The sequence below is a fragment of the Hippocampus bargibanti genome, linkage group LG06, assembly GCF_051943395.1.
Source record: "Hippocampus bargibanti isolate YZ-2025 linkage group LG06, ASM5194339v1, whole genome shotgun sequence".
NCBI lineage: Eukaryota > Metazoa > Chordata > Actinopteri > Syngnathiformes > Syngnathidae > Hippocampus > Hippocampus bargibanti.
The window spans coordinates 11,883,764-11,902,500 of record NC_142739.1 but is presented as its reverse complement, the minus strand read 5'-3'; the positions used below and the strand labels follow the sequence as shown (position 1 = coordinate 11,902,500).

Below are 18,737 nucleotides of genomic sequence, written 5' to 3'. Positions count from 1 at the left end.
AGAGTATGGGACCAAAAAGACCCCACCATAGGTTGTGTTAAGCCAAAGAGGACACAAAAGAAAATTACGGTCAAGCAGAAGAAGGAGATCATCAAAAAACACGAACGAGGTGTCTGTTTGTGTGACTTAGCGTCACAGTACTAGTATGCTACGTCGACCATTGCTACGTGTGGCTAAGGGTGTTTCTGCGTTGTCTAAGCGACTGTCTCAGGCAATAGAAGAGGTTGAAAAGCTTCTGTTGATTTGGACTAACGAAAAGTAGCTGGGGGTATTGTCGCCGAGAAAGCACAGCAACTTCATTGGATATCATCAAGAGGCAACTACATCAATGACCATCACAAAGGTAAATAAAACGACTTTATTATATAGTACAGTTTATTTCTTTAATTACAATACAATAGCACATTTATTATACATAAAATAAGGTATATTTTGTGTAGTTTAAGGCTTATTTAGTAGAAAATGATGTTTTATGGGGACCTGGGAACGGATTATTAATTTTTAATGGTTTCTTATGGGAAATAAATGTTCGGCAGATGAACTTTTCGCCTTACACGCACTTTTTGGGAACCAATTACGTTTATAAGCTGAGGTATTACTGTATTTTGATTGCCCACCTGGGTGTCCAAGAAGATGATCCTCTCCTGCGTAATGAAGAAGTCAATTCCTGTGCTCTGATTTCCACCTCGCTCCTTCATCTCTTGAGACTGCGCTCTGAATACGTAACCCCTGTGCACAGCAAAGACCGGGTTCTTTGTTATAGCCAAAAGGAAATTTTGGTTAAATTATAGTTTTTGTTATTATTCACAATTGTATAATTATATTTTGAAAAGGTGCAATCGGTTTCATTTTATTGCTGTTTTGTTGAAGGTAAATTTATTCGTGATATGAAGGTATCTGGGCTCCATTAGTCATCCTGTCTTTAGTCCGTGAAAAAAAAGGCCATGCTATGTTGACGTAAGAAGCATTCGGAAGACAATAAAGCATGGAGCAACAACTTTTCTGACTTTAAGTCTAGCGGCAATTTATGTTCCTCTTATCATTAATGACAACAAAAAGATGTTCACTTACTTCTTTACTTTTACACTCTACACCTTTCCTGTTTTGATGAGCGGTGTTTTTTGATCAAGAAAATAAAGCGAACGCATCTGAAATCTTCATGCCTTGCTGAAGTAGAGACGAGAGGAACGTAATTTGCCGCTGCGCTATTCAAACAGGAATGTTGTTTTGATGAGCTTCACATCCACTGAAAACATTTTGAGGAGGCAAATCCTTAAAACAGAAAAAAATGAATGCATTTTCCATAGCCCTTGTTGTCATGAGTGGATCCCAGCCAACTTTGTGCTACCAACAGTGTACCGCACGTACTGGTCAGCAGTCACATGCGGGGAATAACAAATGACCACTGCCATTCACATCTTGGGACAATCAACCTAACATCATAAATTTTGGAAATCATGTCAGATGATCAAATTACTGTAGAAAGTGTGCATTTTTGCCTTGTATCCAGACTGCAGGTAAGATATGAAGCCCGCACCAGTCGACCCGAATTTCAGGTCGGGCTCAAAATGTCATTCATTGCGTTCGGGTTGGGCTTGTGGTGGGCGGGGCTTCTCTTTTGCTGACTTTTTTTTAATGTTCATAAAACTATACTAAAACGATGTGTGGATATGAAACTAAAGAAGACTTCTTATAAAAAGAATGTTATTCTTTGTTTATTTTTCAAATGTATTTATGTAGATTTATTTCTGTGTTCTTGCCGCTCTCTCTCTTAAAGTGCCGTGCTCCTTAAGGACATACTGTTGCTGCTGTGGTTTATTTATGGCACAACCCGTCAAAACGATGCACAACCTTAAATTTCTATCAACTCTTAAATTGCACCAATGACAGAAAATAGTTGATTAATGTAACCTCCACTTGAAATTTTGGGTTGACTTTGGGCTCGGGCCTGAAAATCAAGTTAATTCGTCGGATTCAGGTCGGGTCGGGCTGGATTTTTTGGGGCCTGATTTTACCTCTAATCCAGACTTCATGGTAACCTCGCATAAATGATTGCAATTTTTTGACCTAAAGCAAATGTGCATTTTTTTATCCCAAACTACATTAACCCCCCCCCCCCCCCTCTCTCTCTCTCCCTCCCCCTAGCCCCCCCCCCCTCTCTCCTTCCTTTACACTTGAATGGCCAATGAAGGTTGCTGTGTGAGAAAATGTTTAATCCAGTGGCGATGTGATGAGGGCAGTTTGAAACCGTTGTGCCACCGTTCTCGCCTGGGAAACGAGCTGGATTCCTTTGTATACATTTTAAGAAACTCACACCCAGTAACCCAAGCATGCTGGTTTCAAACCTTGCATGAATGCACTAATATAAAAAGGAGCTTTTGCGTCTGAACTAGACGAGAGCAGGTCGGTTAAACCACAACGCCACTGTGTGTTGAAAGAGTGCACCATTATTCAAAAAAAAACATGTAACGAAGGCATAGATAAATTTAAGAGCTAAGAAGTACAGTAAAGTCTCGTTATATCGATATTCAAGGGAGTCCGAAAAAATATCGATATAACCGGGACTATCGATATATCCGACCCTGTTTGCAAGTAATTTTCTCCGTGCGTGCATAGAAATAGTATCGATGTAACTGGGACTATCGATATATCCGATATCGATATAACGAGACTTTACTGTACAACAATTTACAGTTTTCTGATATTCCCCGTAAAACTACAAAATGATTATTCATTACTGCTAGCTTAACATTCAACCAAATTGAATTTAAACATTTTTTAATGGTAAACACAGGGCTAGCAACAAACAGATCACATATACAGTGTGTTTGTTTCTCTTTTTTACCTTTGGTCTTCTTCAGGAGTGTTGGCTGACAGCAGAGACATGACAGTTGATTTTCCCGTTCCTTGCAGGCCAATGACTCCCACCACCAGCATATCGGTTTGGTCCCGCAGGTACTGCACATCAAAACAGAACATATAAACTCCTGAATCATTCGGCATGGAATGAAAGTCTTTGCGCTGATGATTTCACCTCCATAGCACTGTCACACCAGTTTAACTGCTCATCTACTAGCTTGATGCTGTGCTTCATCTTCTCTGGTGGGATGAGTTTAGATTGGCCGATCAAGGCTGCAATCATCAGATCATTATATTTTGAATGAATCTGGAAATTCTTTCTGCGCTTTTAAGACGGAAATCAATAGTAACTCACGATCCACAGCGCTGCTTGATGCAGTGGCACTCATTCCTCGGTTCTGGATCTGGTAGACTGGCTGGGTAGGTCGTTGGCCTTCCCTCTCCACTTTGGAGGGCCCGGGAACAGTAGATTGAGATGTCACTTCTGGAGGGGTGGTCGGTTTCACCGTGTCATCACGAGCCTTCATGAGCATGATCGGCTTGTCAAGAACTGGAGCTGTGCTGACAACCGTACTCTGTAATGGCTTGACCTTCAAAAATGTCCAAAAAGGAAACAAATCAGTGAAAAGATGAAGGATTCATGTATTACTAATTTCAACGCTATGTGGTTTGACCTAAACATTGAGAGGTTATAAATGTCATATAAATGACACATTTACACAGTGGCGTAGGAATAAGGTGTCACAAGAAAGCTTGTAAGTTAGTGCAGTACATAATGTTATTTTACATTCACAGCCCAACTGTGTTTTTTAAACAATTATTTTATGTGATTATATAAATTACAAATCTCATTTTTATCCAATCACAAAGTGCTTGGGAAGACCAAAAATGATCGCAACCGATTTTGACAAAATGTATCTTTTGCGGTCAAAAGAGGATGCAGAAAAGTCGTAACGATTGTATGTCTGTGTTGTATTATTTGATTACGTTTTATGTTATGACTTCAAGGTGACAGCACTAGATAAGTTGCATTCACAGCAATTCCTACCCCCTTTCATTACTTTGCTGCTGTAAATTGGAAATTTCTCGATTGTGAGATGATTTAAGGTTTTCTTTTTCTTACAACACCCATCAATACATTGAACAGAAATGTTATTTGACCTTTTGCCATCTATTGAAAGAGTGAAGAATAGTTCTGCCTCTCACTCAACAATGTTCCTATAAAAATGAAATCTATATATTATATGATGAAAATATTTTTGGACGATTTAAATGTAATTGAATAATCTACCGTGCACCAGGTGACTTCAAAAGGCAAAGTAGTTGGTAATTACTGATGGTAGAGGTTACTGTATTTGTTAAATAAACGAGTTCATTTGTGAATAAATAGAATACCCTTTCTCCGGGGGGCTTTGCCAGAATGATGGGAGTCTTCTGAATTAGAGACCCTTGTGGTTCTTCACTTCCGTCCTGTAAACAACAACAACCAACGGAGTCACACAGGCGACGTCGGAATCACTGGTGTTCCTGTTAAACGTTACCCTTCCTTCCCGAGGTTGGTATTCTCGATCCCGGCTGGGACCGGACAGGTTCTGGCCTGGTGGTCCAATGTCCCGTTCGCCACGACGTCGCCTTCTCCGGCGCCCCGGTCCGTATACGCCAGGCTGACTGTGGCCCGATTCTGACATGTTTACCACACACTTCAATAAGCAGTCACTCGTAAAAAGCAAATTGCCAGACAACTTCTTAGCGCCACATAATTTATCTAGAAGCAAGATCTAGACAAATTTCTGTGTCCCCTCAATGTATCCACAAAAATAAACGTCGTCTCGCCAAACAGATTGAGAACCAAAAATCATTCAAAAGATTTTATGGTGACGTAAAAAAATCCCTAAACAATAAACACAGACCACGCTAATTATTTGTTATATTACGGTTAATTTTAAATGTTAGTCCTTTCGCGTCAAATGTCCTTTAATTGCTTTCACAAAAGCAATCGACACACATTAAGCGTACGTGTCTCCAAAATGTGGACGTTGTGAAACATATCGGATCAGTTGTTCCGACATCGTTTATCATTGCTCATGTTAACGTATTGAAACAACTTGAACCACACATGATGTGAACAATAGGAATATAATTTCATTTTAATAACAATTTCATTATTGTGTTATTTAAGATTAGATTTGTAAATTTGTACCCTCGCGGTGCGTTATGGGAGTTTGATTTCCGCGTTGCATTATGGGAACGAGAAACGGCTGTGTTCTTCCGGTTTGAAAGGCAACGTCCGTCGTCCACCCTGGTGTCTTCAAATACATCAACGTAAGGTTTTTTTCTTTCTTTCATAATATGGCGAAGCGTCTGAGAAGCGCGCCCAGTTGATATTTGATTGCCCTGGACACAAACCCAAATAGACCCCCTTGTTATTCTTGACTATAAACCTCCGGATCCAACTCATTCAGCTAACTGAGTTCGATGAGAAGGTTTCTTTAGCCGTCATCTGTACTTCTTTAAGGTGTCGGACGTTTCGCTTCTTATTCAAGCGGCTTCGTCAGCGAACATTTTTTTGCTGTTAATTTTGGCCACACACACACACACACAAATATATATATATCTCCCTACTGCCCAGTGGGCCTCAATCTGCAGTACATGTGTACCTAAAAGCTAGCAACCACTCATTTGATGACAATGAGGTTAAAATCTTAGCGAAAGATGGTTTAAAAGGGGAGTGAAAGAAGCTATTTTCATAAAACAGCCAAACCCTTCACTAAATTGCCATGGTGGGGTTCAATTTGTATCGTTTCTACAACCGACTTCTTACGCTACATAGGCTTAGTTATGCTGATGAGGTGATACCAGGGCAAATGGGGCAACCAGGCCAGTCGTAGACCCCATACTCGGGCAGGACAATAGAAGTAATCAGTCAGGACAATAGAAGTAATCAATGTAGCCGGAGGGAGTAGTCCTCTGCTCCCCCAACCTGAGAGCAGGGACTAACCATAGCAGAGTCTGGCACCGCCACGTCTGGACAGTCGGGATATATATAGGGCCAAAACTACCAGCAAAAAAAATTAGTTCGCTGACAAAGCCTCTTGGATAAGAAGCGAAACATCCGACACCTTCAAAGAACTACAGCTGAAGAAACCTTCTGATCGAAGGACCACTCCTGTACGACTGAGAGCTTACACAGACCTAACTGTGAGTTATTTACAGTGATCATGTAATCATTCGAACCAACCAACAGCTTTGTGTTCAAGATAATTTTATGTTAGTTGTTAATTGTATTTCACCATATTACAAATAGGCGTGTCACCTTTTATGTCTTGTGGTTCTTATGCTAGTTTCTCAGTTCGAATACCAATGAAACTGGGCAAAACTATGTTTAGGTCTATTTACAGGCGAATATATGTACTTTTGTAATTTTTTTGGTCAAATTCAAGACTTTCTTTAATTGATTCCAGACATGTACAAAAGCCACATAAGACATCATACATATTATGAACAATACAAGTAGACACCTATTAATGCACCCCCCTTCTTTGCAGTCAGTGACAACCTGAAACATTGAATGTATAGACATCGCCAGATGCTGGATTCTTCCAGGCATCAACGGCAACTGGTTTCAGTTTCTGCCAAATGAAATTCATTCTGATAAATACTGGGGAGGACATCGACTTTGATCTCAAAGCAGCTCATTTTACAATTTTCATAGGGAGATCTTGGACAAATACCAATTGGCATTTAAAATCTAGCGTTTCCACTGTTGTATCTGTCATGACAGTTGAAAAACGTTAATATGATGCTTTGCTTTCAGATTTTTCACGTGTTGCATACCTGAGGGCCCGAGGGATGATGAATGTCACGCACTGAGGTCACACAACCATAGAAGGTTTCACATCAGTGGCAAGCGAAATACTAGGAGTGCGGTCCAGCGACAACATACCAGCCACCTGCCATATCTGCAACATCACCTTCCGACATTTGTCAACGCTCACCTTACACTTGGACAATCCGCACTATCCGCCGGTGTGCTGGAAGGGCTCAGTCTTTTAGTTACGTGTGGGACCTTAACAAACATGCAAAAGAAAACTGTCTAGGCTCAGTGGACGAAAAGAGTGAGCTAGTGTCCGACATGGACCCAGAGACAAGCCTGGAGATGTCTGGAAACAATGGCTTCTACCAACTGGGGAGACCCCTCGACTCTGATGACATGAGCACAGATGAGTCAATCAGAAGTGCTACTGGGGATGACATGGACTTAGACTTCAAAGAAGCTCAAAGTGATCTCAGTGACTCTGAATCAGATGAGGACACCAACTCGAGCTCGACGGAGTCTGCAGATTTTTCAGACCATCCCAGTAGAGGCAAGCCCGCCCGTGCCGCTACCAGGGGCTCCATTTGCAAAGAATGTGGCCGAGGTCCCTTCAGGTCCATTTGGCTGCATCAGCCCCACTGCACCAAGGTGTTTTGCGAAACGTTCCAATGCGCTCGCTGCAAGATGTTCTTTCCTAGCGAGGCGGCTCTCAATGGGCACTGCACTATTTTGTACTCATGTGACGTCTGCGGCCAGGTGTTCAGTAACTGGAACCCGCACCATCAGCACAAGCCTCCCGACCAAGGCCGCTTGTGCTTGATCCGCTTCTGCTCCGAATCCATGCCCAAAGTGTGTGCCATTTGCAAATCCTTCTTTATCAATGAAAAGTTCTTGTTTGCCCATGTCACCCAAGCCCACACATCGGTGGTCAGAACCAAGTTGTGCATCATCAAAAAAACGCTGGGCTCGACGGACAATAAAGTGTCGGTTGCAAAGACACCTCCCTCGGCCGTCATCAACACCAATCAGGTCGTTGGACGTGGACAGCCCCCTGCGGACCACACTTATTCTTTTTCTGAAGAGGTTGAGACAAGCCACCCTGACCCATCATGCTCAGCGTCACCACCCACAATTCTGGCCTTGTTTGAGACTCAAAGGCAGGAATTGGCCTCGACAACGGGCACAAACACTCGGCGGCCTTCCAGGGTTCTGCGCACCTGCCGCCAGTGCGGCACCATCCTTCGGCAGCCCTATCTGGCCATTAGTCATCGCTACCGCCACCGGGGCAGCCGCTCGCACCGATGCCAGTGCGGCCGGGCCTTCAAACACCGCCTGCACCTCCTGCGGCACTGTGTGCAGCACGCCGAGGCCAAGAGTTACATCTGCGTCAACTGCGGCAACACCTTCACCGGAGCCAGACTCTTAGCCGAGCACCTGAAGGGAAAGACACGGAAAAAGAAGCCGTGCCAGGGAAGTTGCAGGATGCCCCTTGCATGCACCTGTGGCCATTTCTTTTATCGGGCATCTGCTTACATTTGGCATCAGATTAAAAACAATGTGAAAACCAGGCATGTTGAAAACATCTGTAAATGACAGTCCAAAATACAAAAGTTTGGAGACCAAAAAAGATGTTCTGACATATTATTTCAATAACACTGTTCTCGTCACTGCTTATGTATGATGAAAGTTATGTCAACATCCCACACAGCTTTCAATTCCAAGCGTATCCAGAGTAGTTTTAATGACGTGCAAATTTCAATTTATTTTGGCAACAGCAGAATAAAAGAAACATCACTAATTTCAGCAATTTATGCACACAAAACATAAACATCTCCAGTTTTTTCTTCCCATTGATATAGTTCGAACAAAGTGCTTCCTTTCCAATGAGGTATGTGTTTTGGAATTGATGGTTTCAATGGAAGATGTACAGTGAAGCCCCACTATTGACGTTGGTTTATGATTTTTCCATATTAACTCATTCACTGCCATTCACAAATTTCTTCGGGAATTGAAAATATGACGTAGAGCGCCATTCCCAAATGTATACACGTTTTGATTTTTCTTGCTTGGGTGCCGATCAAGCGCTGGCCATGGCCTCTGGTAATGTTTCTTTTTCTCCACAAGGGGCAGGATTTGCCTTTTTTTCCATGCGCTCGCTTTGTTCCAGCCTCTGCCGTTAAAGCGCTCTATATACCAATATGTATGCATTGCATTGTCTTTTGGAGAGACACCCTCAATATTCTGTGGGTCCTAGAAGTTGAGTGACAATGACAAAAGCCCTGGCACTGTAGTGGACACATTTTTGCACACGTCTGGCGGTGAATGAGTTAAATGAAGGAGAGCAGTAACCGAAACATATTTAGAAAATCATAAATAATGGAGAATTTGAGAATGTGAATAGTGATTTTGCGGGGTTCACTGTACGTCAAATATTGGGTAGTTCAATTTTCCCTGTGTTGTGGTAATTTGTGACTTTGAACTGTCAATATTTTAAATCCAACTACACGCAACCTACTTAATGTTCGCTAGGTGGAGTAGTTAGGCCACGTACGAGCAGCCAGTTTGCACCCGATTGTAAATGTCCCCACAAAAACTAGGTCTGCATCATTTGACATGAACACATGATTTTTAAACAATATCAAATAAAGGTGTCTTTGTATGCAACATTGCGTTTTTGTGAAGTTGTGCTGAAACATTGATTTCTGCAAAGCTTTCATGAAACGATAGGCTATCGCCAATGAGTTCAAAATAAATAAGGCACAAACGAGTCCATTCAAAAAAGCCCTTAAAGTGGCTTATAGTAATAGAAATAATAATAACAATAATACAGAGCGAGTCTAGAAGTTTGACAGTGTAGATTTGAAAGCTCTCCATGAGTTATTCCACAGTCGTGATTGGTGACGGACACCCAAAACGGCCCAAGGATAACTCTTGCTACTCCTCCAAAATGGTGGAAGCATGTAGAAGTTGCTCTGCACAAATGGAGATGCTCAGCGCCTCCCTTTTGTAGGAATTGTCGGACAAAAAGTTTTTTTTCTGAAGCGCGGGGAGTGGTCGTGTCACCTGTAAAAGAAACACGATGACAGTGCCATACAGACCAAAAAAAGTATATAGTCGCTGTATTCTCACTTTTTGAGCAATCATGATTGTCTTAATTTTCTCAGTTTCTTCGTTATCTACGAAAAGTGACAAAAATTGGCATTTTAATGTGTCACTCAAAGTTGTTGTGAAAGTCTTCATTTCCATCTTTATGACTGCTTTTTACTGCCCATTTAACGTACATTTGACAATTACGACACAATAGTGACATTATTAAATCGGGTAATCCTCAATGAACAAATGCACACTGCGCCACCGCATTATGAAACCCCTCGTCGGCCATCTTGTGCCACATTGTTGATCTGGATCGCATCAGCCGCGTGTGTGGTGAACTTTGTTTACCTGATCTCCTGGTTGCGGTGACGTAGGACTTGAGACAGCAGCTTTGAGGTTTCTTGGAAGCAGCGACTCAGCTCTTCGAGTTTGTGCTCCATGGACAGGATACGCTGCTCCAGCTCCCGGTACGAGTTATTCCAATTGGCGCTGAGATCACACATGATCATCTGCATCTGGTCACGCAAATGCAAAGGTTTAAATCTGGATTTAGTTTACAACCAATACATTCATTTAAAACACATACATACTTTTGCATTGGTCAATATTTCGGTATGAAATCCTACAAGGCTGCCGCCGCAGGATTATGACTTACACGTTGCGTTCCACTAAATAAAAGCTCATAACCAAAAGTAAGTATTGAGAGGAAACGAGGCCAGTTTTCTGTATAAACCAGTCACTGATACTTTCTGGCTTTATTACACCAAAAATGTCTTTCTTCTTTAACCCTTTTATGCACCAATAATGACCATCTGTAAATTGATAACATGATAGGCGGTCCACTGAACTAACCACTGTCCCTAAAAGAGTTAAGTGGACGGCTTCCCCGCTGACATTTCTAATAAACACTTGAATCCGTGTTTGATCATCTATGGAGTGGTTTAAAAATTCCATTTCCTGTTTTGGGGAAGGTCCTGCATTTTCTTTCTTCCAGCCAGGTGTTAGGGGTTCGCAATGAAAACAAAATTTCTTACCTTTGGGAGGTCCACCATCTCACTGACATAATCACGTAGTTTTCTCTGTTTGAGGCGCAAGTGACGAAATCTGCAGAGGACAAATTGGAATTTTTGAAAAGTCTTTCTGAAAAACACACTTTGTGCCAACATTGAGTAATTTGCTATCTTTACATAATAGTACTGCACATCTGATTTTTTTTTTTTTTTTGATACAACGTATGCCATTCAGTGACAAAGCCAGAGCGTCAGCTATGTGAAGCATTACACAGCCATACACAAACATGAATGGCTATTTTGGGATTGTCATTATGGACAAAAATAACTGTTGACTTGGGATAGTAGGAAAATGATAACTTGTGGAATTCTACATGAAGAACCCACACGCGCACACATGCATCGTGTCTGTAGCTCTCATAACATACACTCTGATGGCCTCCAAAAGACATCTCTGGTGTCTTCGGTGTTGTCCCCGGCTTCCTTTGGTCAGGTTTGCTCGGTGCAGGAGCCAGCACTCGCGAAGCACATTTGCAGCAGCGTGGCGGATCTGAGAGGTAGAAAGATGGTTTGTCCTATTTTGAAATTGTGCAATAGTGTTACTGTGTTAGGATTCAGAGTTAATAGGTCGCATCTAAAATCAGACTTGGTCATTTTGCTTGGAACAAGAAATGTTGACAGTGAGGAAAATGATCATACGAAAGTATTTACTTGACATTGGCAATTCCACACTCCTGTATAACTCCCCGCATGACATTTTTACGCCTATTGCTTGCGGATGTGGAACGTATGCCGCCCTGCAATTAACATGAGTTTACTCGGTACTGTTCCCCGGTAATGCCCAGTGAATAGAACCCCAGCCCGGCAGAAAATAACAAAAATCGGTGCATATTGTTTAAATGCCTGCAGATATCACAAAATGGCAACCAAAGCCCCCCTTTTGTTGAACTCGTTCACTGCCAGACGTGCAAAAATGTGTCCACTCTAGTGCCAGGGTTTTTGTCATTGTCACTCAAATTCCGGGACTCGCAGAATATTGAGTTTTAGGACGACATAAACATTCAATTCAGCGTAAGAAACCTTAGACCAGGGGTGTCAAACTCATTTCACATGGTTGGCCACGTATGGCCTTGGTAGATGTCAAGTGGGCCGAACCATTAAAATTATACCACATGTGCTATGAATAACCAAAATATCACGTCTTTCTTCAGTTTTGGTGTAAAGAAGCACAAGAACGTTAGGAAACGATGACATTTAATGAGCATTCCGCTTCATGAACAAATGTGCAATTTACTTTCATCATTCAGACATATGCATCGCAACCGAACTACAACGGCACACAACTTTAACAATAAATTGGTATCTAAAAATATAATGATGCACTTTAAGATTAAATGTTATTTATCAAGAAATGAATCTTCAAACCGTTGTTTTTGTTTCTGATACGTACACAGGAGTCCTCGTATACAGCAACCAAATAAAAACAGCGCTATCTGCTGGAACCAAAACAAACCTGCCCCAGCTGCTCCTTATGCAACATTGCCACCTCTTGCATCACATCTTGTATCTTTTGTCTTTGATTCTATTCATGCATACTTTGCTTTCCTGCCCAATCACTGAAGCGGCCCATTGATGATGTCAATGCGAGGGTTATTAATAGAGGCTGTCAATGTCCGCATCCAGGTGTCTTCCCTTGTTCCCATCAGTGTAAATCTGGACTCGAAGGATGCACGCACACACACAAGGACCAAAACAATCAGTCATATGTAAAGATGCACCTTGTGACAGGATGCAGCCACTGGGAGAGAGGAAACGGTTGTATCCTTCAAAACAGCGCACGTAGCTTGCTAAGAAACACGACGTAAGGCTTCATACCTCACAAAAAGAAAACATTTAAATGAGGCTGAACGAGAGGGTGAACAAGCTACAGGGCAGTATTTCTTGGTAACTGTTTGTTTATTAGACGCCTCCCTTTTTTTAGATTCCTAAGCAAAACACCAAATAAATCCTGTTGGGTCCTGCAAATAGAGTAACGCCTCTACAAGACGCACAAACTCACGGGTCATATTTCCTTCTTCGTCAGCTCTTCCTTGGAATCCCTTTCAGTCATCCTTCACACCTCACTATGAGCGGCTTCCTTAGATCGCAAAATTGTTCAACATTTAAATTACAATTTTTAATTGGGGAATTACTGTACTTTCCGCACTATGAGGCACACCTAAAAGCCTTCAATTTTTTCAAAAGCTGACCATGTGCCTCATATCCAGTGCACCTTTACATGTATATGGAATGAAATGATAAAGTGAGATTTTTGTGTGTTTCCAGTGGAATAAGTTTGGTCATATAGTGAATATGGACATTAACGTGTAAACAACATTGAGTTATTATTGTTATTACTTTTCACTATAATGAGTGTTACTATATTGTGATTGCATTTTTTTATTGCATTGTATTTGTGATTATATTTTATTTATTATAGTACCTATGCTTGTCTGTGACTGTAAAGTGTCATTGAGAGCTGTGAAAGGCGCTTAAAATGTAATGTATTATTATTAATTTATTGTATCAGCATCAGAATATTTTTTAAGTTTTTACTGAATAGAGGAAAATTTCTCCTCCACTATGTGATATGAATGTTGCACGACATCTTATACCTTGCTGTGGTTAAAATATAAACAGTGTCATGAAAATACTCATACTTTACCTCATAAAAATCATAAAACAGTTGTCTATTCATTTTGGGAGTGAATGGACTGGTCGGAAAGCGCTTCATATATACTGTAGGTTTTAAAACAATGTGCTTTTTTGCGCCTGTAATGGGCAGCATCTTCACAGCCCCGCTTTGTTTAGCAGAAAGGTCAGTGCCGTTGGACGGTCTGCGGCTGGATGGATGCATGGCTTGAGGAACCCGCAATAAGAAGAAAGGAGCGTCAGCGCAGAGCGCCGATGCGTATGTGGAACTGTTGCGGCTTGGAATTGAAGCAGATTTATGTGGAACAGGGATGTGAGTTAATCTCTTTTCGTCAATGGATGCTACAGCTGCGTGTTTGCTTTCAACATTTAGCTTGTAGTTGACATGCACATTCCACCATGATGTCCCTGATCCACTGGTGGAAAGACGCTTTGATCCTCTCCTCTTTCATCTAGAACTGTTTCATGTCATCACAAAGAGGGTACAGCAAGTCCTGAAGAATGAATGTCTCTCTGTGTCTTTGTTTTGTCATATTGTCTCTATGCTGTCATATTATTTGTTATTTAGTTTTTTTTTTCTTTTGACGGCGCCGCGAGAGTGGCTGCCTTTCCAGCAGCTCATGTATTTCGTTTTTCTACTTTCATTCCTTTCATCACTTTGCTGCTGTGAAATGTAAATTTCTCCACTGTGAGACTAATAAAGGCATATCCAATCCAATCCAATCCAATCCAATATATCATTCATTGTAGGTCCACCTTATAATGCAGTGCGACTTATAGTGCAGAAACTACGGTACTGGCTATATCACATCATTTTGAGATGAAGTGGATCCATTACAATCACTTATTTCAGGTTCACAGGTTCACGATATTGGATACTTTTTTGTTGTTGTTTTTTTGCTGCTGTAAATTGTGAATTTCTCCATTGTGAGAAAAATGGTTATCTTATTGGATTGGATTGGATATGCCTTTATTATTATTTATCTTATCTTATCTTATCTTATCTTATCTTATCTTATCTTATCTTATCTCATGATTTGTGTTGGTGTAGATCTTGATTAGGTGTGGATGTCTCGAGTGTACCATTAATCTACCATGCATGTCTTTGAAATGCAGGAGAAAACCGGTGTAACCGCTGAAAAGCCACACTGGCACGGAGACAACATGCAAACTCCACACAGGAAGGCCGGAGCCGATTATCGAACCCTGTACCTCTGCACTGTGAGCCGCATGCACTCATCAATTGTTCACCATGCCGCCAAGACTAAATATTAAATGGCATAATTGCTATATAAACATGCTTTGGGAGTAATCCACAATGTTTTGAAAGTGCACTAAGGCATTCTATTTTCTTTGTGCCTTCCTCATTCAGTGCATGTCTATTCTCCAGCAGGGATGATACATTACGAGGACTTGCACACAGCAAGAATCCAAACAAGGGCGCGGAAAATCCTACTGGACCCTCCGCACTCTGCCCATCACCTCTTCCAGCTACTCTCCTCAGGCAGGCGCTACTGATCTACGCGCACTAAATCCAGCAGACATTTAAACAGCTTCTTTGCCTAAACTCTCTAAACAGTAACCCAAATAGAACCGTATAGTGCCTCCATTTTTCTCCATCCACTCAACGTAAATGGCAAATAGTTTAGCTAGTTAACTTCCAGCCGACCAGCCGACTATGCACTCTCATTTGCCAAATCTGACGTCCCTCAAAAGGCCTGTCGCGATTTGCAAGGTGGTGGAGGTGGTGGACCCCAAATATGCGGGCAGGAGGGAGGGGCAGGGTGTATTTGACAAATTGTATAAAATAAAGTCAGCAGGAACAAAATCTCGAACAACAAAGTCATCAGAACGGAATGGTCCAAAGTAGCAAACAAAATCAGGAGCAAAAAAATGACAAGATGAAACAAACCTGACATGGTGAAACAAACAATGACCCGACACGGAATGGTCGTGCAGGGAGTTCTTTTAACTGCTAGTTATTAAAACGACCAACACCTTCGCAGCTGCAGGCGGGGCCCTGCAGTGCCACCCATTGCCGCACGCACGCACGCACGCACGCACACACGCACACACACACACACACACACACACACACACACACACACACACACACGCACGCACGCACACACACACACACACACACACACACACACACACACACACACACACACACACACACACACACACACACACACACACGCGCGCGCGCACACACGCACACGCATGCACACATATACACACACACACACACACACACGCATGCGCACACACACGCACACACACACAAACACACGCACACATGCGTACACACACAGACGCGCACAGTGTTTCCTGCCAATCACTGCCGCCGTCCTGAACTGACACGTTACTTTCCGGACTAAAGATGATTTCCTCTGTTTGACGCCTTGAAAAGGCTGTAAAAAGGTTGGCCGGGCTAAAAATAAATATGGGAAAAAAAACTACAAACCAAAACATGTGCATGACATAGAAATAGGTGAAGTTTCCACTTCTCGCACCATGCTGACAAAAAGCTTTGAGGTGACTAATTAAGTAAGGTCAAAATAATTTGTAGATTTGTAGATACCGGAAATGCAAATATCTTTCTTCAGTATTAACGCTTAGAATTCCTCCCCTCAGTTAGCTGTTTTAAATGGCGTCATAGTATGTCATCTCACACCTCAAAACGTTTGAACAACTGAGCGACCAAATATTGACGTGTACAAGGACAGAATGATGACATGCTCAAGCTTAAAGGACAACCAACACCATTTTTTTGGTTTCCTAACTGACATCAGAAAAACGTTTTGTAGCATCTAAAATAACCAAAAAACACAGGATGATATTTTTAGTCAAATGCAAAACACCAATAAAAATCAGAATCAGAATCATCTTTATTGCCAAGTATGTAGAACACACAAGGAATTTGTTTCCGGTAGAACACGCTGCACTAGTATCGTCGTCAAAAAAAAAAACACTGCTAAGTTGCACTATACAGTTCCATTTTGGCTACTGTTGAAGAGTTCAAAGAGTTAATGGCTTGGGGGAAGAAGCTGTTTAAATGTCTGCTGGATTTGGTGCGCATGGATCGGTAGCGCCTGCCTGAGGGGAGTAGCTGGAAAAGGTGGTGGGCAGGGTGCGGAGGGTCCAGTAGGATTTTCCGCACCCTAGTTTGGATTCTTGCAGTGTGCAAGTCCTCGAGAGTGGGTAGGGCGGTGCCAATGATTTTTCCGCCGTCCTAACTGTCCGTTGAAGTCGGATTTTGTCCATTTTTGTGGCGGCCCCGAACCAAACGGTGATGGAAGAACACAGGATGGATGAGTTAAAGTGTTCCAAAACTACTTCAAAATGACCCCGTAAATGGCGAGTTTCAGAAGGTCCCGCCCCCTTGTTTGTGACATCACGCCAGGACGCCTTGTCAAGAATCAAAACAATGGCTTCAGATTCGGAGAAGATGCTTTGTTGTTACTCATCCAGTTATGAATGTGATTTCAATAGTTCTGAAGAGGAAAGCATAAATGTTTGCAATCGATTAAAGAAGTCCTTCTGTATCAATTTGAGCCGTCAGGACTCCAATGTAGCGTCCTACAAAATGCACAAGATGGCGCCCAAGCTCCGTTGGAAATGGGCTGATTTGTCTGCTGGGAATTTTTGTCAACTAGTATCGAATAGTAGTCTTGGTGCAACACACAACGATTCACCATCGCATTATTTATGTGTTTTCCTTCTACTTTGTCCATTAACACGGATCAACACGATGTTTTCAGACTAAATAAAGTACCCCAAATGCATTGTGTGTCGCTTTCTCGGTCAGGGGCGTTCCAGACGTGACGTCACGTCTGGAATTGTCACCAACTCAAAAACAAGACTTCCTGAATATTCAGCGCGAGTCTGAAAACGTGAAATATAGCTATATGCCGTGGAATCTTTGTAAAATATGCTCAGTAGAAGTCATTTGAAGCCATTTTACAAATTATGGACACAACTTGTCCGAAGGCGTCGGTTGTCCTTCAAGTAACATTTGCACATTCACCCCTGCAACCCACGCAGATGGTCTGTTCAAGCTTCATACAAAACACAAACAAATCTATAACCTAACTAAAAAAATATTTAACATTTACAATTCATAATTTCCTTTTTTTATTTTTCGAACTCTTACCCCTTTTGAGATCTGGATGTCCAGCATGAAAAAGTGCACATGCTTCTCCCCTTTATTCAATGCGAGCTTCTTGGTTACCACAGCGACCAGCATGGCGGTGCAGGCGACACCCTTAAAAACCGACACAAACACATAAAACTGTCAATCATACGCACAAAATGTAAGCATCTCTATAAATGTCACACCAACAAATATTTCGACCATGGAGACATATTGCTCTTGAAGCAAACGTAAATAAATACATAAATAAATAAATAAAATGGGGCAATGTCGCTCCTCATACCCCGTATGGTTTTGTCCTATAAATCAAAGTTCTATTTACACATAGGGTTCAAAAGTTAAACACAAGGCTGTGTGGCACAGCTATATTAGTGCCGGTTTCCTCTGAGAATAGCTGGCTGCCTTTGCCGGGCACAGGACGACAGAATGATGAAGACAGACCTCCAAAACAAAAATACACACACTGTAATACAAACACACACGTCACAGAACACACACTGAAAACACTGAAGGAACCCCATGACTACCACAAACAAAAACAAGAGCACATTTTACCTTTTTTTTCTTCAGCTTGCATCAGAAAGGGAAAGACAGTAAAATGTAAGAAATCATTCGATTTGACGCACAAACACTATTTGGACCAAAGTACCGTGAATGGGACAGCAAACTATACAGTACCGTATTTTCAGGTGTATAAGGTGAACTCAAAAGCCTTGATCTTCTTCAAAAGATGACCCTGCGCCTTATACGTGAAGTAATACTGAGCCACAACAGGTCTTGCAATTAATTTCAGCAGCCACCGAAACCATTTCCCCCTGTAGAAACCCCAGCCTTTACTGTAGCACCTTACAATGTGGTGTGCCTTATATTTGGAAAACCTTTATATATTTATATATTATATTTGGACTGCAAATTTCCCCATTGTGGGACTATTAAAGGCTTTCTGATTCTGATTGGACAACTATTTTCATTCATTGAAGTGCGCCTTGTTGTCCGCTGCATCTTATATTTGGAAAAAAGTTTGAAAATCCACCATTTATTGGGGGTGTGCCTTACATCTATACTCTGGTGCGCCTTATACACCAGAAAATAAAGCATATTCGGGATTCAA

At 41.8% G+C, this 18,737-nt stretch overlaps 3 protein-coding genes across 4 annotated transcripts in view; 1 reads left to right on the top strand and 2 right to left on the bottom strand.

The window, feature by feature from the left end:
* Positions 1 to 4,899, bottom strand: part of smg9 (SMG9 nonsense mediated mRNA decay factor) — a 9,039-nt gene extending 4,140 nt beyond the window's left edge. The window contains exons 1-6 of the mRNA XM_088998305.1: positions 4,401 to 4,899; positions 4,255 to 4,329; positions 3,215 to 3,449; positions 3,035 to 3,132; positions 2,846 to 2,958; positions 618 to 729 (exon numbers count right to left, since the gene is read on the bottom strand). Coding sequence (XP_088854431.1) covers positions 618 to 729; positions 2,846 to 2,958; positions 3,035 to 3,132; positions 3,215 to 3,449; positions 4,255 to 4,329; positions 4,401 to 4,547 — 780 coding nt within the window. The 5' untranslated portion in view covers positions 4,548 to 4,899. The remainder of the gene's footprint in view (positions 1 to 617; positions 730 to 2,845; positions 2,959 to 3,034; positions 3,133 to 3,214; positions 3,450 to 4,254; positions 4,330 to 4,400) is intronic.
* Positions 4,900 to 5,114: 215 nt separating this feature from the next.
* On the top strand, positions 5,115 to 8,778 carry LOC148896494 (uncharacterized). Its single transcript, XM_088998325.1, has 2 exons — positions 5,115 to 5,181; positions 6,674 to 8,778. Exon 2 carries the CDS (start codon positions 6,992 to 6,994, stop codon positions 8,264 to 8,266), a length of 1,275 nt encoding a protein of 424 aa, XP_088854451.1. The 5' UTR covers positions 5,115 to 5,181; positions 6,674 to 6,991; the 3' UTR covers positions 8,267 to 8,778.
* Positions 8,779 to 8,920: 142 nt separating this feature from the next.
* kcnn4 (potassium intermediate/small conductance calcium-activated channel, subfamily N, member 4) overlaps positions 8,921 to 18,737 on the bottom strand; it is a 32,490-nt gene continuing 22,673 nt past the window's right edge. The window contains exons 5-9 of one of the 2 annotated variants that reach the window (XM_088998306.1): positions 17,627 to 17,737; positions 11,205 to 11,326; positions 10,801 to 10,870; positions 10,115 to 10,281; positions 8,921 to 9,736 (exon numbers count right to left, since the gene is read on the bottom strand). In XM_088998306.1, coding sequence (XP_088854432.1) covers positions 9,733 to 9,736; positions 10,115 to 10,281; positions 10,801 to 10,870; positions 11,205 to 11,326; positions 17,627 to 17,737 — 474 coding nt within the window. In that variant the 3' untranslated portion in view covers positions 8,921 to 9,732. Of the gene's footprint in view, positions 9,737 to 10,110; positions 10,282 to 10,800; positions 10,871 to 11,204; positions 11,327 to 17,626; positions 17,738 to 18,737 lie in introns of those variants that run through there. The other variant, XM_088998307.1, reaches the window with a different exon arrangement.

Bases quoted from the DNA above. Each gene is read 5' to 3' on its own strand.
- LOC148896494 (XM_088998325.1), top strand. From the start codon at position 6,992: ATGGACCCAGAGACAAGCCTGGAGATGTCTGGAAACAATGGCTTCTAC.